Below are 24,085 nucleotides of genomic sequence, written 5' to 3'. Positions count from 1 at the left end.
TGTCCTGCCCTTGTCCTTAAGTAGCTAAGAGCTCTGTTTAGCAGAGCTGTAGCGAGTTAAGACATTTCTCTTTGCGCAGATGGTGTCATTATTTAGTCATCTGGGACGTACAGCTCTCTCCTTCTCCTCTTCATTTGATTAATTTGCTCACTTTGTTTGCAATTGAACCCCCCCGTCTTCCCTTTTTGAGCTTTTATCACTGATTACCAAGCGTGTGCAGTTCATAATAATACATCTATGATGTGAGAAAAGTGAGTTGCTGAACTCATTTGGATTTAGCACAGGCCACAGGGAGCAAATCCGGCGCCTGAAAAGCCTGCGCCGAGTGTCAGTGGTATCCTATCTGTTACAGCGGTATTGTAGCGCACAGTGGAGCGGCTGTGATACTGCTGTTGTAACATGCAGTGCCAGACCCTCTGCTAGTCTTCAGCGGCCTCAGAGGCCAGTCCTTATCTTTTAACAACACGCCTCTCAGCCATGCTCTGGCATACAAATGAAAGAGTCACTTAGGGGCTGCTCTCCTTCTCCCCTCTCCTTCTCATCAACCCCTTTAACTGTCACAATAATCCTCTTTAGTGCTGGAAACACGTTGCTGTTGCTCTGAGATATTTTGAGTAAATGGTGTCCAAATGCAAACACATCAGATGCTATAATAGCTCGGCTCGCGCCGCGGCTGCTGTCTGCGCTCTATTTTAAAACGGACTTTTTCCAAGCCGCGGATAGGCGAAGAAAAACTTTGAATGTGCCACTGTGATTTATAAACCAGCCATGTGTCTCTGCTCAGCTTGCTTGTAACTCAATTATAGAGTAGCTGCTCACACAAATGGCAATAACATGCCATTGTTAAAGTTTAATGTGGCACTTAATGCAAGCTACCCTCTTCCAATGCAACTGGACAGAATTCAGATTGAGTAACCAGTGAGATGAAAAGAGCACTTGGATACCAGTAATGAACCATGGCTTGCACTAAAAATTTATTAGAATGTTTACCTGTCTAACCAACACTTGAATAGCTTGTGTCGGCCATGTTTAAATGGCATATGCATTGAGGAATACGGCAATATACTGTTATACTACAATACAATATTGTTCAAATAAATCTTAATCCCTTATAGCCTGAAGTCATTTATGCTTTTATAAAAAATAAAATGTAGGCATGTTAAAAATTGGCATATGGGCATAACGGTAAGTAAACAAACCTTACAGTCTCAAAGACATACAGTAGATTATTATTTTATTTATGATGACATGTTTATTTTCAGTCCATAACGGTTTATAATCACAGTATTTCAAATGCAACTTAAGAGCCCATCCAATCACTGAACAGATGCTTAGAACAGATAAATGTGTGGATGTGCCAAAACTTTCTCCAGCTGAACAGAAACAAAACTGAAGTTATTATTTTTGGACCAAAAGAGGAACAATCTAGAGTTATAGATCTAGAGTTATAGATCTAGAGTTATAGATCTAGAGTCAATACACAGCTTCAGTTATTACAACTGAAAACCAGCGATCAGCCCGAAACCTGGGAGTAGTGATGGACTCTGACCTGAACCTCCAGAGCCACATAAAGACAGTTACAAAGTCGGCCTTCTATCACCTGAAGAACATTTCCAGGATTAAAGGACTAATGTCTCAGCCAGATCTAGAGAAACTCATCCATGCCTTCATCTTCAGTCGTATTGATTATTGCAACAGCGTCTTCACAGGTCTGTCCAACAAATCAATCAAACAGCTGCAGCTGATCCAGATGCTGCTGCTCGCGTTCTGACTAAAACCAGGAAGATAGAGCACATAACACCAGTTTTAAAGTCCCTCCACTGGCTCCCTGTAGCTCAAAGAATAGACTTTAAAATACTGTTGTTAGTTTATAAATCACTGAACGGCTCAGCACCACAATACATTAAAGATCTGCTGTTGTTGTATCAACCTTCCAGACCTCTCAGGTTCTGGTTCTGATCTGCTCTGCATCCCCAGAACCAGAACCAAACGAGGAGAAGCAGCTTTCAGCATCTATGCACCACAAATTTGGAACAAACTTCTAGAAAACTGTAAAACAGCTGAAACACTGACTTCTTTTAAATCTCAACTAAAAACCCACCTGTTTAGGATTGTATTTGAAATGTAATCAATTACAAATTTATTGATGTAACTTGACTTAATGCTGTGTTTTGATTATTGATTCTATGTTGCATTGTGTTTCTGTGTTTGATATGATGTAAAGCACTTTGAAATGCCTTGCTGCTGAAATGTGCTATACAAATAAAATTTGATTGATTGATTGATTGATTAATGGGCTTGACACATCGCTCCCTTTCCATGCATTTCCTGTGGAACTCGTGCGATGAGGCGACAATCGCTTGCCCTGGTCCAGCCAATCAACCAGCGAGATTCATTCATGTAAAATTTGTGCACATGCGGGCTAGCAACATGACACAAGAAAGTTAAAAATTGTTCAGCTTTTGTTGCCATTGCGTCCCAAGGGTTGGGATAACAGTGGAATAATCCCAACCAAGAGTTGTTCACACTCTGGCCGCTAGATGGTGGCAGACTAATCCCGATCCAAACCTTGTTGTGTATATACTGCTGTGGACTCCCAGTATTTGCGGAGGTTAAGATCCACAAACACTCATAAATAGTTAAATTCTCAATACATGAGATTTCCTCTAAAACCTGCCTGTTTTAATAGTTAAAACACCAAATATATTTTAATATGCATATATTCACACAGTGGAAACCATCTTAGCAACACCATAGATGCTAATTGAGCATCAGTGGCAAGGCTAACAGAATGACTTTCAGAGACACTCCAATCACTTAAACTCAGTTTTTGTTTGTAGGCCAGTCGCAGGATAGTTGTGGTCGTGTCAATGTAAAAATAAATTCATGCAGTGTGAATTCTTTTGCAATGCACCGTAGGATAGAATTCATGCATTCCTCTCCTTTAACAAACATTAGTGAAACGGTGACCTGAGTTCAGCTGGCTTGTAGTTTTCTTATTTATTTCTTTTACTGCTTTTGAGTAAAATCGGACACATTTGTAAAAGCTGAGTAACCTCGCTTCAACATTGATATTAGAAGTTGACTGAATCCGGAGACTGGAGGTTCTATCACTCACATGTTGGCTGGGTAAGTCAATGACACGTATGGCCTCATTGACTTTTAAGGTGCTAACAACCCTACAGGAGGTAAATTAAACTATAAATCCCAACCAGACCTAAAAAGAAGGCCTTATAAACGACTGTAGGAATGTAAAGAATAGAAAACATTAAAGAACTTAAGTTAATATTGCCCAGTTTAGCTCAATGGGTTACGTCTACCAGTTGGAAATTCAATGTGGATGTCTTTACCTACCAAAATGCCTTGCTAATGTTGAGATAAAATTATATTCTCATCTCGTAATGTTAACTAAACTCATGTCAAAATTCTGGACTGTGGCTTGTTAAGGAATATAAATCCACCCTGTAGCAGTAAAAACTTGTTTTTGTTGTGTCATGTGTAAGTGATTCTGATTTACTCATGTTCTTATACCCAGCTATGAAGATGTGTGCTTGCACCTCTACGGTTGTTGATGTGACACCCAGACTAACCTCATAAAACCTAGACGTACACATGAAAGCGGGCGGATGATGTTTGCTGTCTTAATCCCCACTCCTGTCCTCATGTCAAAGTGTCCTTGAGAAAAACGGCGAACCTCAGTAACCCGGGGCTTCTGCAGTGTTGTGTGTGGCAGCTTGCCACCAAACACAGTAAGCGTGTCACTGAATGGATAAATGAAATGCTAATCTAAATGCTCTTTGTGTAAAAGCCCTACAGAAATGCATTGCAGCTTATCCTGCATAGAAGAAATTCCCTAACTCTCACTTCTAAGTAGAAACATGTGTTTAATCAATTGTACAACATGGCTATAAATAAAAAAACTTATTTTAAATGTCAAGATTAAGTTGCAAAAATCCCTTCAATATGAATTAAACCTTGTAAAAAGTATTTACACCCCTTGAACTTTCTCATTTTGTCACTTTTCAACCACATATTTCAATGTATGATGCATCTGGAAAGTATCTGGAAAGCTGTGTGGGTAGAGTAATCGTCTTGTGATTGGAAGATTGTAGGTTCCATTCCATGTTCCACATGTTGATGTTCCCCTGAGCAAGGCACTTAACCTCAAACTGCCTACTGATCTGCATATCAGTGTATAAATGTGTGAGTGTTTTTGATTTTGAATGGTTGAATGTGACTCTAGTGTAAATCACTTCGAGTGGTCAAAATGATCGGAAAAGCGCTAAATGAGTTCAGTCCATTTACTTCACTTTTTCCACATTTTGTAATGTTACAACCTTACTCCAAATTTTATTCAATTAACCTTTCCTCAAAATTCTACACACAAATACTTCTGTATGACAATGTGGGAAAAGTTTGATTGTTTCAACGTCAAGATGTTGTTTTAGGCAGTCATTTGAGTTTTAGTCTCAGTCTTAGTGTTTTGGATGACAAAATAACTATTAGTTTTAGTCAGTGTTAATCATTTCTAGATGGGATAGATTTAGTACAATTTTGGTCGGCAAAAACTTCCTAAAGTTGGTTCAGAAGCAAGTATTAAACTTTGCAACTTAAACTTAGAGTGGTTCTGAATCCACTCCTTTGAAATCTTGGTCATGTGTTCTGGGTCATTGTCCGGCTAAAAAATGAACCGTCGCCACACTTTGAGGTCAAGAATGTACCTCAACAGGTTTTAAACCAGGATGCTATTGCATCCAGCTTTCCTTCTATCCCAACGTGTCTGCCAGTTCCTGTAAAACATCCCCATAGCATGAACTGCCACCATCGTGCTTCACCATGGGGGTGGTATTGGCCTGGCGATGAGCCATGCCTGGTCTCCTCCAAACATGACACCAAAGAATTCAATCTTTGTCTCATCAGACCAAAGTATCTTGTTTCTCCTGGCCTGAGAATCCTTCAAGACAAACTCCAGATGGTCTGCCATGTGCCTTTTATTGGGGAGTGTCTTCCATCTGGCCACTCTATCACACAGGTAGATTGGTGCGTTGGTTGTCCTTCTGGAAGATTCTCCTCTCTCTGCAAAGGAAAGCCAGAGGTTGGGCAGAGTGACCATTGGGTTCTTGGTCACCTCCCTGACTATGACCTGTATCCTTTTTCACCTTAATGTTGTCTGCTACTTTGTGGTGGTCTGTAAAAAAAAATCAAATTAAACTAAAATTTGTGGCTGTGATGTGTCATAATGGAAGAAAGGAACTATTCTATATAGTATATTATAGAAATCGAGTACCTAAAGGTTAACACAAATATGAACGAAAATGGTGTTTTTATTACCTTTCCTTTAAACATTTTCCTCTTAATGATGCTGTCATTATACGAAACAAGAAAAGTTTGTGTTGTGACAATACACACTATTTCAGTAAATTACAAAGACATTGCTCGCTGCACAGGAATGTAATAACGCACATATGAAACAGTCACATTTGATTAGGTTTGTGTGTTTTTTTCTGCTGCTGTGGGAAATTGATTTCATCGCGTCCAATTTAAAATCAAATGAAAGCCGGCAGTTTGAAGGCGTAGAAACTCTACCTTTGTTGCAGGACCCCTGCTGGATCCTCGCCGATGACCTGATACTCGGACCACAAACTTGAAATAGCGTGCCATTAGAGCTGAGATGAAGGTTCCTGATACGAGTAGCTCAGGTTGGTGGACTGACTTCCGCCCACGCAGCTCATTATTTTTAATTAGCCCCACCTTTTCAGCTCGTCCGTTTTTATGACAGAGCGTCATTAAGCACCCGAACGCTGACTTTTAAATACAATCAGACGTTTGATGTTGAGTTTAACACATCAACTGACGTAGGTCTGCAGCCAAGAAGCACGGATGTTAAACTTTGAGATTGTCTTTGTAAAGTTTGCTCTCACTTATTGTTTGGACAGACTGGAAACTTCATATGTTGTCACTAATTGTCTGTCTTAAAGCCTTTTTATGTAAGGATAAGGTAATGAAGCAGAAAAACTTTTACATCTAATGAGCTGTAGAAACCTGACATTACTGCTGCATTTCTCTAAAGTAGTCTATTTCCAAACAGAAGTTTGGCCACACAACAAACTTTTCAAGGCTCGCTGGTCAATTGTGAGTGATTTTTGTGCTAGTTATTCACTGACTTGCTTATTTAGCAGATACTAGAACTTTTATTATATTGATCATTTATATATTAGTGATTATTTTATGCATATGTTGCCTATAAATAAATATAGAATAGCAATGGGCCTATTGTTTCATCCAAAATGTTTTGAAACAATGACTCATGGAAGTTTTAAAATTCAGATTTTCGAACTTCCTTCCTAAAATAATGCTAATGCTAAGATTAGCACTATTTTAGAAAGAGAGTTGTTTTTTTGTTTGGTTGTTGATTATGTTTGTCCTCTGTAATATTGTCACAGCTAGAGACTCTAGTTTTTACATTTTTGGGTTTTTTGTTAAAGGCAGAAAAAGGTTCAGTATCAGCTTCGTTGTCTGGAAAATGTAATTAAAAACAAAATACGCCTACAGTAACACAACCTTACTTCTTATTCAGCCTCTGTGATTCCTATCTTTCAGTATTCACAGCCACGCTTGTTGGTTCCAGGCTGCACAAGGTATTGCATAATAGAGCTGACTTTAAAACAGATTGAAACAAGGCACTTTTTAAAGGAGATAAATAACACCAGGCATACCTTTGACAAAAACACACATTTTAATTCCACATGGAATTACATTTCTGACATGAGACGACAGATTTGAACCATTTTTCAGTTTGATATTTTGTAGCATTTTGTTGTAATTTCTACATCAGAAATACAGTATCTGCTGTTACCTCTACTTGGAGAACATCTTCTGCAAACTTAATGCATCTGAAGCCGATTCCAGATATGCGATGTGGATTGTTAATGGTTTTGATTTAACATGCATTTTGGCACATTTATGGTGTTGTTCTTCACAGCCTCAACTGTAGTTCATACTGTACAGTTAGAATCGAATACAAACACACAGCCACACACACACAACACACATATAATGGAAGCAATTGAAGGTCATACAAAAACAGGTTATTATTACATCAATTTAGCCTACCTACTTTGATTCTGGATTTCATAAAGTGAATCACAAAATCTCCAGATAGACTTTTTGTAGAGCAAATCTACACTGGCATATCTACCAACCATCTTGTCTATGTGGTAAACCTGAAATTCCAAAAGACAGGACATGTAAGAAAGGGAAAAAAACTGCATATGACGAATGTTCTTCACTTAGGTTATGTTTCTGTCACCAGTTGTTGAAAATAGTAAAATGATTCTGTAGACAACATCTTCCATGTTGATAACACAAAGGCTCTCAAAAAGACCTTCTATATGTGAAACCTCATGCCAGCCTTTATTTTGACCAATCCAACACTAAGCTCTTCGAAGACAACATGGTTAAAGTGTGGGTTTTAATACTTCAACGTCATACTTGAATGGATAAGGTTCTGAACATAAAAATCAATCAGTTTTTGGAAAAATCTCCAATATCACCGTCAAGAAATTGAAAAAGGAAGTTCACACTCAACTTTAATACAGTTTAGAAGTATGACTTGTAAATGTTGACTTTATGACCAACTCTTGAGTCAAAATGAAAACTTTACATATAGCTAACAGTAGCATAACAAACTACTTGGCATGTAAAAGGTGAAAGCTTGATTGAACAAAGTCATTCTCTAATGAGAACAAGCTTCATTAACACAACCTTTTGATATTGATATTGTTATACAGCATCATCTTATCATGTCTTCAGAGGAACAGATTCAGTAAACTCTGAAGAGGTTGTTTACTTCAAAATGGTGATCACAATATGTTGAAAGGAAGCTACATGTTTCACCAAATGTTTGATTAAACTACTTTTTTCTGAAAAAGACTAAGGCAGAGCTATTTGGTAACAATATTTGGAATTATGTACATTGTAAAAGTAAAAAAAAAGACATAAATAAATCATCTAGTGACTTCCCAAAGCAAACTACCCAGTACGACTGCCAAGTCATTTTAACTGGTTTCCAGCTAACAGACTACATGAGGACAGCGGCCATCTTCCTCTCCAATTTGAAAAACAATATCTGAGCAACTGTTGAACCAAGTCAGACTACATCCGGGTTCCACACACTCAATTTTTAGAGGATTAAAGATAAAAGACTGGATTCAAATTCCTTCATTTGCCAAGTGCATGTTTCTAATCAGGAATTAGAACCTTTGTAATAAGTGAGTGATGAACAGTTTCTCCTTCTCGCTAAATCTTATAGATATTTGCTTTGAGGATACAAATAAGGGGCAGATGCAATTAGCCTAGAAATGAGAGCGGGGTGGGGTATGAGAAATGTGTCGCTAGTATTCGACGTCTTTTTGTGGAACATAAGTCCCATTTATCACTAAATTACAGTGGGCGCGGGGCTGGCTTACTTTGATGCTCTTCTTGTTGGAGTGCAAAGGGATGAGGGTGACTGTAAAAAACACAAGCAGATCTTTAAGGCTTGTCTTTTGAGGTGTTGGTGTAACGTAGACCCAGGGACACTGGCAGCTTTTCTAACAATGCTTTATGTACGTATATATATATATATCTATATATATATAGACTCATTCTTCCTTAATTTCCAGGTAATTAGCTCTAACAATCTTCCTATCAGCTATCTGATAGCTGTAATACCCCTGGTGAAGAAAAAGAAAAAGCATCCCCGCAGCATGATGTTACCACCACCGTGTTTCACCAAGGTGTTGGCGTACAGTTACATTTCCACCACACACCAAATATTCAGAGGAAATATAGAATTTTTTTAGCAGAGCGCTTTCTCCTGCATGTGTCACATTGTTTCACACACATAACCCTTGCCTTCAGATTCTCCACAACTTTATCCCTGATCTGTCTGCTGCGTTGCTTCATGATGTGTTTTGTTCACAAGTGTTCTCCAAAAAGCCTCCAACACCTTCAGACAGACTCTGTTTACTAATGAAGGGTGGTGATTTTAGTGCTCTGCACAATTTTCAGATTTTGAATAACTGATTTGTGTGCGGGGGTGAAAACCAAGAATTATTATTAATATTTTGCAAGTCACTCTGCAGTTTGTGGGCATGTAGATCAGTATCTATAAATGTATTAAAAATGCAAGTAAGTGATTTATTAGCCATAATTTTAAACCCATTATAATTGAAGGCAGAATCCTAAGATATATCAGCGTTACATTAAAAGTAGAATTAGATGCTAAGTGACACAGCTGTTCATGTACCAACGCTGTCACTTCTTTTCACTCAGATGGTCATTTGAGCTTCTTTTCAAATCTTGGTTGCTGTTTTCTTCTTCTTCTTTGCACTTCTTCTAACTAGATCAACGTTGTTTCTGTTAACTCAGGATTATGACGACGGCTACGGAACCGCTTACGATGACCAAGGGTACGAGTCTTACGACAACAGCTACAGTAATCAAGGACAAAAGTAAGTTGCTGCATCTTTTTAAATCAAATTATCTTCATTGTAATTTGTTCTGAGGATGTACAGTTAAGTCCAAAATTATTCACACTTCTGGTGGATTTTGATTTATTCAACAAAGAGGTTTGTATCTGAAAGGAAATTAGACAACAAAAAAAATTTGCAAAAGGGGCTTAAATTAAAAAAAGTTTATATTTTATTGAAAATGGCATACCAACAATCATTTTTACCCTTTTTAATACTTAATAGAAAACTCTACAGTTGTCAAACGTTTTCTGAATAGCTTGTATTCATGTTTTAAATGGTATATTAATGAATTTAGCTTTGGTGATCAGCTTTAGCTGGAAGGCCTCTTTGCCATCACCCTAATCAGGTTCAAGTAAATAATCCAACTGGGTTAGCTCCAAAATGTTAAAATTCCTTCCTTAAATCTCTGCATTTTTAAATAAATCCTGCATCAAATATCAGATAACTTGTTCGACCTCTATTCAGTCAACATGATTTCAACTATAGAACTTTTTACCTGCAAAGGCATTTTTGCAAATAAAGAATTTTAGCTGCACAATGACAGATTGATGCAATTTCAGAGCAAAGAATGGAAATGAAAACTGGCTTTTATATGTTAGAAAGAAAACATAAGATATCTGGCAGCAAAACTATACAATAAAATAGTCAGTTCTGTCAAAGTTATGAAGCTGTTAAAAAGGATTTAAAATTGGAAATCTAAATTACGGTTTCTTCCAGTCGATGCTGAAGCACTTTATGCCTGCCAGCCGCAGTGCAGATAAAAAAGGAAAGGTAAAAAAACAACAACTTTAAAATCACCTGCCTCTTGACTTTCACCTAAAAAATATTTGGTTTTATTGAGACCCAAAATGTCCCACTGCTGTTAATGTCATAGCATGTATCACATCTTGTTCTGCACTGCCAAATACAACAGTTACCTGAGGTATACCAGCTAATAATAATAATAATTAATAATAATACATTTAACCTGTATAGCTTTCCTAAACACCTTACAAGAATCAAGTAAAATTACAAACAGAACACCAAATACACCAAACAGTCATAAATGGAGGACAGAAAAGTCGTTCTGTGATTTTCGATGTGATTTGAATGTTGATAGGTTGGTTTGTTCAGTCAAGGTCCCGGCCAAAATGCGAACCAGAAACCTTCTATCCTTCAGACAGCAGAGCCACCAAAACCTGACTTCTAACGTTATTTTGTGTCATGGTCTGTATATTTTGCCTTTTAAAAGAAATGGCATTAACTTTTTCACATTTCTTCCACATTAAAGTCACAGACATTGTTCTATTTCCTTAAGTATTTACTGCATCGTTGTGAAATGGAAGAAACAAGATGATTTTGAAATTCTTTTGCTTCTAAAAATGACAATTTAAATAGGCCATCCATTTGTTTTAACCCTCCCTAAGTAAACATCGTTAAGTCCGGTTTCTTCTGGAAAACCACAAACATAACTTTTTATGGCCTCATTCATGCCACTCCTTTCTGAAATACACAAGCCACATCCAAACAGTTGTTAGCATACGTTGCTATACGTTTTGATTGTAGCCAGTAAACAGATTTAATCATCATCTTTAACCGTATCCAGAAGTCATATTTTGTCCTCTAATCTGTCACATAAAACCCCAATTAAATGTATAGAAGTTTATGGTTGTAATGTGACAAAATGTGAAACATTAAAAGAACATAGCTAATTCTGCTAAGAACCACATAACCCCACGTCCAGCAGATTTGGATTTCCTAAATTCACGGTTGTTTTTTTTTTCCCACTCTGATTTTATATGAGGTTATTTTTTTGTTTTCTTTTTCCTCTGTGCATTAACTTCTGTCTTAAAGAGTTTCTAAACAGCCTAAAGGCACGCACTGAATCCTCATTTCGGTATACTTATGTGTCTCAAAGGATGAAGTGTTTTATTGCAGATCAGTTTAGGGCAGGGAGCTTTATTCATTTACGACATTTAGCCTCGTGTGAATAACAATGATCATCTAACGTTGATATTTTAAATATAGTTTCAAGACTGTTGAATAAAAAACAATAGAAGTCAGTTGGTGACACACAGGAACTACATATGTGTCGTTTTGGGTGAAGTTATTTGGAGTTTTAGTCATTTGTTTTCATCAGCTCACAAAATAGATGTTCACAAGTTCTTAAGTCTTTGAGAGATAAGTGCAAGTCAAGTCTCAAGTCTTTTAAAAACATTCTAAAATTGGATTTATGACACTTAGTCAAGCTAAAACACTGAACTGCTGCTGAACACTTTTTTTTTCTTTAGCCTAAATTTGCAAATAAACACTGTAGATTTTTTTTAATCTGGCTTTTTAAATAACTTCTCTAAATTATGTGTGAAAATTAATACAATATATCATTGAAACCACTAAAAACATCCATATTTATTTACCTTCAAAGAAAAATTATAGATTAACTTAAAATCAGTTAATCCTGTATGTTATTCTGAATGAATAAAACAGGAAGTGGTTTTGTTTTCGGAGAACAGGGAGGATCCGTCGAGAAACTTTACGGAAAACCCATACTTGCATATTGTTACCGTGACAACCAGTCATTAGTATACCCTACAGTGACTTAAATAGGGAAACATTAATTATCTAGACAGACAATCAGCACTTAGCAGCTCACGTTCACCCCTGATTACGTGAGATAAAGACTGTTCATTGGACTCCCAGAGCCAAAGTCCTAGTCAAATCAGAAATCCTTGTTTTAGGAGCAAGTCAGAGTCACAGACTTTATCTCTCAATAAAAAGTGAAATCTCACATTGTTATCTCACACATCTGAGAAAGAAAGAGGTTCAAAAAGTTGAGCTTTGTTGCTACCAAGAAGCTAAACTTTGAATTAAAAAAAAAATCTAAGTCAGTGATGTAGTCACGGCTCGGCTCCTTCTCACTGCATCTCATTGTGATCAAAATATCTTAACTTGAATCACATTTAAATGATCTGACTTGAGTTGCATTGTGCTTACCGTGTTTGGCATGTCATTGTGAAATAAACTACCAGAATGGGATGCGGTTGCTTTTAACACAGGGCCGTGCGCGGCTAAAAGCAGAATATCGATCTGTCTTATAACCATGCAGCTATCACACTCTCCAAGCCGCACAAGGTCAGAGGCTTTTGTCTCTTACTGTATTCTATCAGCACACAATGTGCTGGACATTAACGTACGCCGGTTTATAGGACCCCAAAGAGAAGAATGCTCGTTGAAACATTTACGATGTAAAAAAATAAATAAAAAATACACCTGAATTGGGAGCAGCTGGTTTAAAAGAAAAAAAAAAGGCTCCAGGAGGAAAACGGCAACATCATTCTGTCGCTCTGGCTTTTGTTGAGGAGGGTGGTCGATGTTTGCTTTTGTAGAGGTGTCAGGTTGTATGTCACCCAGGCTTCATCCATCTTTTCTGCCATCTTTCTTTTTTTTTCTTGTGGTCAATATCACAAACACACACACACACACACACACACACACACACACACCCATGCAGCCTTCCGCCTCCCCATTCGGCGAACTTTTTTTTTTATCTCAGAAGTGTCGGCGTTGGGTTGTGGTGAGGAGGGAGAACTCTGTTCCGCCTCGGGACTCGGCGGCTATTTTCCTTTTTAAAAACGAATAACGAGGGGGGCTGCCTCGGTTGCCAGGTTGGGTGAGCGTGCAGGAGGAAAAAAAAAAGAGAGTCTGTCATGTAGATGCTGGAGGCTGGGTGGACTTAAAGAGATTTTCATGTCTGTTGTCTGGCGGGAGACGAAGCGACTAATAGGGCGCAGACATAGAGGCTTCTGCCTCCAGAGACGGCTGATTCACTTCCTTCTTCTCTTATTTGTGTCCTTTATCCTGGATTTGCTTGGAAAGCTACTGTTACTGCGGGCTGACATTGAGCATGTGCGCTTCGGAGGCTTCATGCAGTTTTGATGAGTGGAGATGGAGTGATCACATTACCTTTGTTTACCCATGAACACAAGACATTTCTAAACCTATAAGCGGTGCCATTTATTAATATTGTAAAACATGCTAGCTGTGCCGTACAGAGACGTTAAAAAGTATTTGCTCCCTGACAGGTTTCTTCTGATTTTGTATTTATATTTGATTTTAAAAAAATACCCCAAACTCAATTTTAAAAAGCTGTTTTTGAATAATGATTTTATTTATTCAAAGCACAAACCTATCTAAACTAACTTTGATTTGTGTGAAAAAGGTAACTACAACACTACATAGTTCCTTCTGCGTTTTCTGAGCTGTTCACTTTCTGGAGTGATTCAGATTGTTGTCCAACTGCATAACCCAACTGTGCCTAAGTTTGAGCTCACTAATTAATGGACAGATTTCCTTTCCCAAGGTTTTTCTGTACAGGGAATTATCAATTATCTGAAGTTGTACAGATCCTGAAGGGGCAAAGTACTGTAGTTCACCATTACACCAAAACAGATTTGGTTTGACTGCTGATTTTATGTTTTTCGCCTCTCAAAAGTTCTACTTCTGTCTTGTCAACCCACTGAACATTTTCCTGAAATTCTTTAGAAATCATTAAGATGTTGACCTTTGTGTGCTGTTTGAACTGAAGTGATTTTCACATTTGAATTTTCACACATGCTCCACTTTCCCTCCTATTTTTTTATTATTGTTGAATTAAAAATACTGAAGTCAGTTGCTATGTTTCTGTCCAATAGTCAGGCGAATTTTGAACAATCTTTTAAAATGGGGCAAGAAAAGAAAACGTGAACAAGGCGTGTTTGGAATATAAATGCACCAATCTGATATTAATATCTGCATCTTAAATTTAGAATTCCTAATTGCATTTTCTGAACCATTTGAAAGAAGGTTTGTTGCAGTTTATTTTCATGTTTGACCATTCTAGTCAACATTATGTTTTTGTCAATTTCCTTATTATTGATTTAACATTGGCTGTTCTACTATTAATTGCACAGACTTAACAAATTAAAGTTGTTTTTACGTTTGACCAAGTTTGTGAAGCTATTGTTGTATTGAAGCGCTGTACTGGTGCTGAGTTATCAAACTAATTTGTACTTCAGTACAAGTCTCTGTATCTTAAAAAAAAAAATCTAATTTTCTGCATTGGATCAGTGTCGGCCGATGCTAAACCTCAGAAATCTGTATCGGAAGTGAAAAAAGTGGATCGGTGCATCCCTAGATAAAACATAGCACAATCTAAAAGTGGAAATATGCATTTTCATGGCAGTATACTTGATGGAAATAGTGTTTTTGTCTATAATTCTATTAAAGACAGAACTTTGAATCCCTATAGATACAGTTATATATTCACAGCTTTGTGACGGACAAAGATAGACGTCATTTTCTCTCCAAGCCCAAGCACAGTCATAGCAGGTCTCATCTGCAGCAGGGCTCAGAGGAGAGTATATATATATATATGTATATATATGTGTGTATGTGGGGGTGTGTTGGGGTGTGTAGGTGAGAGTGTGTTTCTCTGTTTGTGTATACGTATGTGGACTTGAAGTCTCCTAACAATGTTTCTGGCAGCCTAAGGAGCTCCCAGTCACCAGCCTGAGCTCCTGACTGCGTGGCAGGATTTCACTTGCCGCAGGATAACAAGCTGAACAATTTACAGTCTCTCTGTCATGGTATTACCCTGGTGGCTCCCGCCAGGAGCAGGCCTGCCTTTTGTGAGCAGGAAGGAAAAAGGAGAAGGCTGAAGGCTCGCAGGCTCCCCAACTGGTTTTGATGCCACACCAGATACGATAATTAACTGGAAAAACATTTGTGTTGATGTAAGGAAAGCAGCTGCAGAAGGGTGATGTGTCGTTCACTTGCAGATCTTCAGTACAATCCTGCTACCTACGGTGAGGCATTATCTTACTTAGATCTATTGATTCAGCATAGTAGAAATGCATTTCATAGATTTTTATCCACTATTGTGCCTAAAAATGTCGACAACTGATTCCTTGTTTTCCACACACATTGTTGGTGCTCAGTGCTCATCTGACCGTTTTCACTCTGGGAATGAAATATACCTAATATATTCTACAATTACCTGAAAAATGGTCATTTATTTTTTGTTTTGTGTATATATTAATTTTGTCTGATTAACAGATTACAAATTAAAAGCAAACTATCAAAGATATACAAAAATGCTATTTAGGGTTTGACAGCTTTGAAGAAACTTCCAGAAGTTTTGGCACCTATTTACTGATTTGTTACCACAATAATGTTTACCACTTTTTCTGCGTACAGTAATAGACTAGTAACTTCTTCTGTTTATATAGCAGATTTTGCTTTGCTCAATGTACATTAGAAATTTGAAGTACAGTTTTTTTTTTCTTGATCTCATTTAGTTCACTGGAAGATTTAACTTTCTCTTTATTTTATATCAGAAAGGAGCTATGTCCCTTTAACATGACCTATTCACAACTATAAAACATAATTTAACGTTGATATTTGCTCAATTTTTTTTTTTCAGTGGAAGAATAGAAAGTTCAATTGTCTACCATTGAACACACTGTTAAAAAGTTTAGATTAAAATATGCATGAAAGCAACTTTTTATTAGATTAGCTTCTAAATGGATGTTCTTGCAATCAAGTTTAGAGTTTATGTAGTTAATCTGTGAAATGAAAGTAACAGCTGGGGTGTGGCTGTTGTTTTACCCACTAGCCATTGCATTGGAGTCAAAGCTGTGTAAATGTTTATTATTATTATTCACTAAAAATACAGTTGAAATGAGAAGTTTAAGTACACCTTTCAACTTTTGAAGCCCAATAAGTTTTGATTGTCATTTGCTCATTTAGGACATATTTTTGTGTGTGGATTAGAATAAATCATAGGATCTTTGCATAACCTACAAAATCAGGTTATAAGTTGTTCAGCACTCTAATAAGATGCACTCTAAATGCCTAATATGAAGATCAGTCGTTTTCAGGGCAGTGGATATGATTTTGGTTTGGTGTTGTGATTGTTTTATTTGAGACAAAGTATTGCCATGAGCACATTTATGTTTTATGTGCATTTTGTTGAGTTCTTTCAAAGCATGTGAAATGGTGTTTCAAGAAGACACCCACAGAAAGATGTCTACCGATGTACGAATGTATAAGCACAGGACCTGTTGACTAGCAACATCCAGTTTTTTATGGATTTTCTTGGGGGGGGGGGAATAAATAAAAGGACTGACCAGCCTTCAGACATTACAGTAAGACCTCAAGACATTGAGTCGACGCCTTTAAAATATTCCATTTCCTTTCAAATACCTCCCATCAATATTTATATCTAGTGTCACACTCTTGTGAAATAAACATCCTATGACTTTTCCAATAAATAAACACTCCTGTCTGTAGAATCCCTTCTCACAGCAGACCTGGAATGCATCGTGTATGCGGTTCATCATCGGTGCATACAGTGTCATGTTATTCAGCATGTCTATTGCACATTTTCCAACTGTGATAATGGTAAATTGATATCCTCTGCTTTTAACATTTCAAAAACGTTCTATGACACATCACTGTCTGAAGAGGCATGAGGAACAAACCCTGACAAATGAAACGTGACAAAGTATGCACTGTACTGTATACACGGTGTCAAACAGAACAGCCAAGCTTGAGTCATTTAGACGTAATTAAATCTGAAAGGCAAATAAGGCCCTCGCAACATTAAGACATGAGACTTGAGCTTACAGGCTCCTTTTAGACGCCCTAAAGACATTTCACGACATTTCCATTTTTCAGAAAAGCGCCGGCGCCTCGGGGAATCTCTCAGAACGTTACCGCGGCGTGACAGCCGCGGCAGGCAGACCAAGAGCTTCCACATCGCATCCTCATCTCACTGTGCTCATAGACGAAAGTCGTATATTTGGGAGAAGCAGCAGAGTTTCGGTTCGGCGTAACCAATCAGGTTCTAAGGTCAAGCAGGCTGGAGGGCGGTCTCTGGTGTAGAGAGCGTCTTTAATTTTATTAGCAAAGATGAAGGGAGGATGCCTCTTCTGGGAGGCAGCGGCGGCAAAGGACACTTGAAGAGGTCAAGATGAGGTGACCTCTCAAAGCACAGGGGCGATCAAAGCATTATTTCATACTTCACGCTTTAAAAGATTCCTCATGGATCTTGCTTTGCGATGCTACCCTGCAGGCTGCATCTCAGAGGTCCACAGGCAACGTTTTATAAAAGAAAGATGAATCATGCAGAAACATTAGTAAACCCTGGTGCAGGAGACGTGCGCAGAGGGGAGTGGCATGGTTTCCTAACTTTCATCATGTAGCACATTGGAATCACCTCCAAAACAAGCAGCGCTGCCAAAACAAAGCTCCCGTAATGTCGTTTTTTCCTTCCTGCTGTTCTGAACAGGGCAGGTGATAATACGTTTTTCTGAAAGCAGAGGATCTGAGGTGAAGAGCATGATCCGTCTTGTATGTGTATTGCTTTCTTTGTTATATAATGTTCAGCGGGAAATGCAGTTGTGTTGGTGGGTTTGCAGGTTTGTGGGATTTCTGCACTTTTTTATATTTTCAAAACGGTGTTAGTCATTTTGTTCCTTCGCCCTTTTGCTGTTTTGGCCATTTTGTACCTCACTTTTCTTGGTACAGAAAGCACCCAAAAAGTAGGATGTTTTATAGCAACCAATTATTATCCACAAGGACAACATTTCATTAAAACGCATGGGTCATTTTTATTATTTTTTTGTACTTACAGTCTGCCTGGTCTTCTGAGAATGAGCACTGAAAATAGTGTTCAAAATAAAAGCTCACAGCTTTCTAAAGGTTGAAAATAAAGCTAGACCACAACTAATAATTTTAGTTTTTGTTTTGTTTTGTTTTTTTGGTTGCCCAATGTTAAAGTTCAATTTCATTACACTCAAAAAAAAACAAGAAGAAAGCACAAAGGAACAAACAGTCAACAAAATGCCAAACATAAAAAAGTAATAAAACAATTTAAAAGTCATTAGAATTCAAATAAAATCAAAAGAATTAAAGTAGAAATAAAACACTTATTATTATTTAAGTGTTTAAGTGAAATTATTTCAACTTACGCCAAATTTCTTTGCTACGATACAAACATTTTGGCAGAAAAATGCTAGCTATAGAATGGTAGCGCTAACTGATTTGACTGACCCAGATTATAAAAGTTAATTATCTGTTTGTTTGACCTATTAATAAACTGATGTATTTTAAAGTTTATTCTCTCCTTTTGTTTTAATGTTGCATCAAAGGACCTCTTACTAATGTCTCCGGTTTGAGGCTTTTCCTGTCACTCAGGCGCAGAACAGAAATGTCAGTGATAAAACAACTGAAGTCTTTGTAGTGTTTTACTGCGGCATCAATAACACAGTTTAATCGTTTTGCTTTTTTTATTTCTTTCAATCTTGTCACTTTAGGATGGACCTTTTCAATCTTGCTTCTGACGCCCTCATGGTGCCTTCATACACATTGTGTTTTCAAGGTGGACAGCTCATAAAGATGAATGATGGGTGTTGTGTGTGGGGGTAATTAGCCAGTCTGAGGTGACGGAGTCAGATGTACATAACTCTGTAAATTAAATCTGCATGGAGAACAAGACGAGTCCCCTGATCTCCCAGTTTCATTGGCGGGGGGAGTCTTTTTCCGCCTTTCAGAATGAATTTCATTAAGTTTCCAAAAAAAATCTTGAAATTACACAATTCTTCTAGACAAAGATGGAAGGGAGACTTATTTTGGAAAGTCAATTCATTTGCAATAAGCCATTTTGTCCCTCTTTGTGTCTCTCCAGTAGGGGGTCAGTGCTGGAGACAGCCCGGCAATCAGCCAGCACACCGAGCAATCACCAGTGTATCCATAATGAAGGTTTTCTTTGGAAATTACATGCGCTTCATTTCAGGCAAAATTGTGAGGGGAATAAACTGTAGCATTCTTTCTCCTTTTTTGCCTCTTTCTATTTCCCATTGTAATGTTATTTGTGGCAGAAATCACTGAGCTGGTATAATCAGAGCATTCAGTGTGGGGCAGTTTTCGTCAGCATTTTACTACTCCAACATTTCTGCCAAGAATGAATAGAGAAAAAAAATATATGATCACACAGGAAGCGTCAAGGAGATATTTTTGGCTTCAGGGTTCATGGGGATGAAGAGTGTGTAAAAATGCAGAAAATGGGTTAACAGAATAGAAGCTGCTCTCGCTGTATTAGAACAATCCTACATTACACCTGAAGCCTCCCGTAAATGTCCTGCTAGATTTCTTCAGATTTCTCACAGAGGACTGGAAGAGTAATGAGGATGTTAGAAAGCAAAGTCCGTGAGGGATGTGCTCTACATCATTGAGATTTAACACCACCGTCTGTTTCATGGCGCCCTCCAACAGCAACATCAGGGCTTCAGATGAAGCATTTACGCAGATGACAGATGCGTTACCTGAGGAAAAGTTGGCCTGGACTTAACACGTCTGATGCACATTTCTAATAGGTGTCGGCTTTTTATTCGTTGTGCTGGTCTCGACCAATCTTTTTTCCTTTTTCTTGGCCTGGGGAGACACAAAGCAGCGGACTCCTTCTGGTAGTGAATGTCAAATCAAAAGCTGACATATTTAGAAAGGCAAAGCTCTTTCACACCTATCACAGGATGATATCTCTCCTGTGATCCACCACAGGCGTCTCTCCTCACACAAGTCCATGCTGCCGGCTGTACTCCCTTAACTTACATGTTGATTCATCTATACTACATTGTGTAATGTATGAGAGCGAGACATTTAGGTGATCAAGACCATTTATTTCTTTAAATTTTTTGTGTTATTTGTGGGTATGCACACATATTTGCTAGTTTGTTTTGCTTGTCGAGGTTATTTGTGCCAAAGTATTTTTTGCTAGTGGATCGATGACGAGAGGTGGCCAGGTGTTCTGGCAGTAGTTTCTTTCAATAAAAAAAGAGCAAAACTAAAAATGTATGCAAATGACTTTGAGTTTGCAAAGGATAAACTCAGTATCACAAGTTCATTGTGAGTGATGGAAGGACTGAGCAGGAAAATGAAGGACTGTCTTCTGTCACCGGGTCTAGCATGGTGAAGAGAAAACGGAAACAATTGAAGATCTTGATTTCCCAGTCTGTCTGTTTTACACCTCACATATGGAACATAAGACGTCATAAGTCATTGCCTTATGACTGAAAGAACAAGATCATTGATACAGGAGGGTTAATTGAGCTTTCGACATAGGGTAGCTGAACTCAAACATGTAGGTAAAGAGTTCTTAAAGTGGAGAGGATAACCCAGGTTTGTCTTGGGTTCTCAGACAAATAATGAAACTGAGTTAGCTTGCTTCGCTATATTAGCTTGCTGTTTGCTGTATTTCTCTGCGGCCTATCTCAAAGTAAGATGTATTTACATTTTTATCAACCATTTTAAAATTAGAATAGCATCATACACAAAGTGAACGACAAAACATACTTTTCTAAGCAGAAACAACATCTGATATGGTTTGAGCAGCTAAGTGTACAGCAGGTTCTCAAATTAGACTGTAAGCTTTTAGCTTCCCAAAGCAGGATTTTCCAGGACTCCTTGACCTTCAGGATTCACCTCACAACTTCTAATTGAAAGGAGAAAGTGGCTATGGCAAGAAGTTATGTCGCAATATTGACAAAATGTCCCCTCAGAAATTAGAGGGGCCCAACAGCTTCTGCTGTTCACTTTCTTGATGGTTAGAATACGTCCACGCCTGACGCTCCCAGCACAGCCATTACTGACATTTCAACATGCAGGTGGAAAAAAATTATTTCCTCACAGGAAGTTAGGCTCTGTTTCTAAACACGGCAAAATAAATGATGTACAAATGGCAGTGTGGTGCAGCATCGTGGTTTGGATTGCAAAATCTGGATCTCTATATTATAACTTTATAGAACGTGACAGAGCTGCAGTATAGAGGAAAGCTGAGAATTCTCCAATACGTGTGTGCAAGCACCTGTGAATTTCAACAAATTGATTTACTGTCGCTCATGAAGACAATGCTCATTTTAATGACTACTCTGGAATTTACTCCATTTTAGCTGAATGTGAGATCTAATTGTTGAGCATCCTGTCAGGCCTCGTCTCTGGGTGAGCAGTGTGATGAGCTGAGACACACATTTACATGTTTCTCCATCTCTACCTCTCCTGTCTCTTAAAGGAGCCTCAGGAGCTGGTCTTGTTTTTCACGATGATACCTTGGCAGGAGAACAACACTCTGTTTTTACTTGATTCACATCGTTAGTCCTTGAGTTTAGTGACTTCGTACTTATGTAGGATCTTGCATTATAAGTTATTGAAAGATGACAAAAACCCCTGCTGTTTTATGGTGTTATTTGGTGCTGAGATTGTTTTTATTTAGCTAAACAAATGTTGGAACCAATGTGGTGATTTTGCCCTCATTTGGTTCCCGCTGCTGCCATTTTGTTCCATCTTAATTCCTTTCGAACCTGTGAACTCATGTACTGAAGCATTGGGCGTACCTTTGTCTCTATTTCATGAATAAGGATGGTAGATTAAAATGAAATGCTCAAATCTCATATGTGATTTCACGAGGGAGCAGCATCAGAGCAAATGACTTAAAGAAGCTTCACAATCTGCTAATGAAGGCTGGTTTTGTTCTGATTTTCTGCTCTGGACATTTTTTCCAAATGAAAAATATTACAGACAATCCAGAGCTCATCCTCTTCATGAGAATGTTATACAAAGACCGTGTGTCAGTCAGAGGCTTCTTCAGAACCGCTGTAACACTGGATGCTACAGGAAAACTGTGATGCTGCCCACAGCCATGAGATTCTACAAAAATTCAAAGAAAATTCAAAGATTCAAAGAAAATGTTATGACTTAGAGCATGTTATGCTCTAATTCCCCTTTGGGATTAATAAAGTATTTTATATATGTGTTGAATTAAATTGTATATCATTATTTTATATTACATTTAGTTGATTGTGATTCTGATGCCTGTTTGGACTAGTTAGCTCTTGACTAGTTTGAAAAAATGACCCCTGATTGCACAGAAATAACTCCTGTTGGTAGATTTTAGTTATTCGAGTCACATGACTGCATTTCAGTTCAACAGTGTGAAACAGAAACAAGAGACTGGTGAACAAAACGTCCCACAGTCAAGTAACAATGAACATTTAGCGAGCAAGAAATACTTAAATTACAAAAGTACAAAATGTCCAGCACTTAGGTGTTTGTTCAACTGTAATTTTTAATACATAAACTTTAGATGAGTTAAATGTCGGTTCCAAAAAAATAACTCAATGACATATTTCCGCAAATACCGACAGGTGAAACACGGCTGTCGTGAAAAATGCCTTCACTTTGTTGTTCAGAAAATGTTAATTTGTTTTACAATAACTGATCTTATGTTTTGTCAAATACTAGGAGTTCACCAATTGAAATTTTCTCGCTGATTGCCAATGATCGATCTGTAGAACGCCTGACCTGCTGATTCTGATTTTGGCCGACTCTAATTTCTTTTGTCTGAAACGTTGCTAACTCACCCACTGTGTCGCTAAAACTTGGGTGACTATTGTTAACCTTCAGCAGAGGAAAGTGGTTGATTTTTAGACATTTCTGATGTAGATAAAATCGCTGGAAAAGATCGGCTTCACGTGTAAGCATCGGCTTATCACCGATCTCCCAATATTAAGGAAATCTGGGCCGACAAATTGCCTAGTCGATAAACCAGTGCACCCCAATTTATTTCAAATTATTTCACCCCATTTATTTCACTTATGACGTACAGATGACGTTCAATTCTCACACACGTATTTCCCAATTAAAAAAAAAAACTGCAGGAGAAAAGCAGCTTCTCTTCAGCCTCTTATTGCGGTTTGGCCTTTCAGGTTCACAGTCCTAAAAACAGCTACTTAACCGTGGAAGGAGGAGAAAAAAATAATAATTTGTTAGTTCTGCGGTGTCACAGCTGTCACCTCTTTGCCCTCAGCAGTCAGCCGGTGTCGACTTGGCGTTTGGGGGTTTGGGGGGTTTGAATGACGCTTTCAGCTCTCTAATCTGGGGAGCAGAGAGGTGCTGCTATCGCTGACAGTGTGACTGACAGGCAGGCGGAGAGGACCCAGCTGTGATGGCTGCTGTCGGCTCAGTGGCAGCCTTATGATGAATTGCCTCTCCTGAATGATAGCGCTGTTACCGAGTGATGTCGACGCAGGATTGTTCTGTCACCGCCTCACCGACGACCGCAAAAATGAAAAAATAAAATAAACAAGCAGAGAAATAAACCGCTATGCAACTCCTGCCCCATCTTTTTTATTTTTACTTTTATATAAATGTTGCCACGCCTCATATATCTCCATAAGTAGCAATATGGAGTAGAAGCGTATGGGGGAGGGAATTGTCTGGTACGTTTACAAAGTTTTAAGTGACGTAAAGGATTTCTTTTTTCTTTTTTTATACAGCCGCACAACTAATTACATACACATATCATATACATATCTGCATTTTTTGAATCTTTGCAAGGACTGCTCTTAAGTTGCTTTTTATATTAACAGCATTTTATATTTTTACAATTTATAGCATTTTATTTTATCTACAACTACTACTCAGCAGTAGTTGTTATTGTGTCTTGTCTCTATGCTGTAACTGCGAAGTAATTTCCCTGCTGGGATGAATAAAGTTAT

General features: G+C 38.0%; 1 protein-coding gene across 2 annotated transcripts in view; it reads left to right on the top strand.

Annotated features, from left to right (window-relative positions):
- khdrbs3 (KH domain containing, RNA binding, signal transduction associated 3) overlaps positions 1–24,085 on the top strand; it is a 143,612-nt gene that overhangs the window by 106,665 nt on the left and 12,862 nt on the right. For both annotated transcript variants that reach the window (XR_003597918.1, XM_028036683.1), the window contains exon 7: positions 9,412–9,494. Coding sequence is in view for 1 of the 2 variants with exons in the window: in XM_028036683.1 (XP_027892484.1) it covers positions 9,412–9,494 (83 nt within the window). In the remaining variant the exon portion in view is untranslated. The remainder of the gene's footprint in view (positions 1–9,411; positions 9,495–24,085) is intronic.

The sequence above is a fragment of the Xiphophorus couchianus genome, chromosome 13 (genome assembly GCF_001444195.1).
Source record: "Xiphophorus couchianus chromosome 13, X_couchianus-1.0, whole genome shotgun sequence".
NCBI classification, from domain to species: Eukaryota; Metazoa; Chordata; class Actinopteri; order Cyprinodontiformes; family Poeciliidae; genus Xiphophorus; species Xiphophorus couchianus.
The sequence above is the reverse complement of the archived record's forward strand: the minus strand, read 5'-3'. Positions and strand labels throughout refer to the sequence as shown.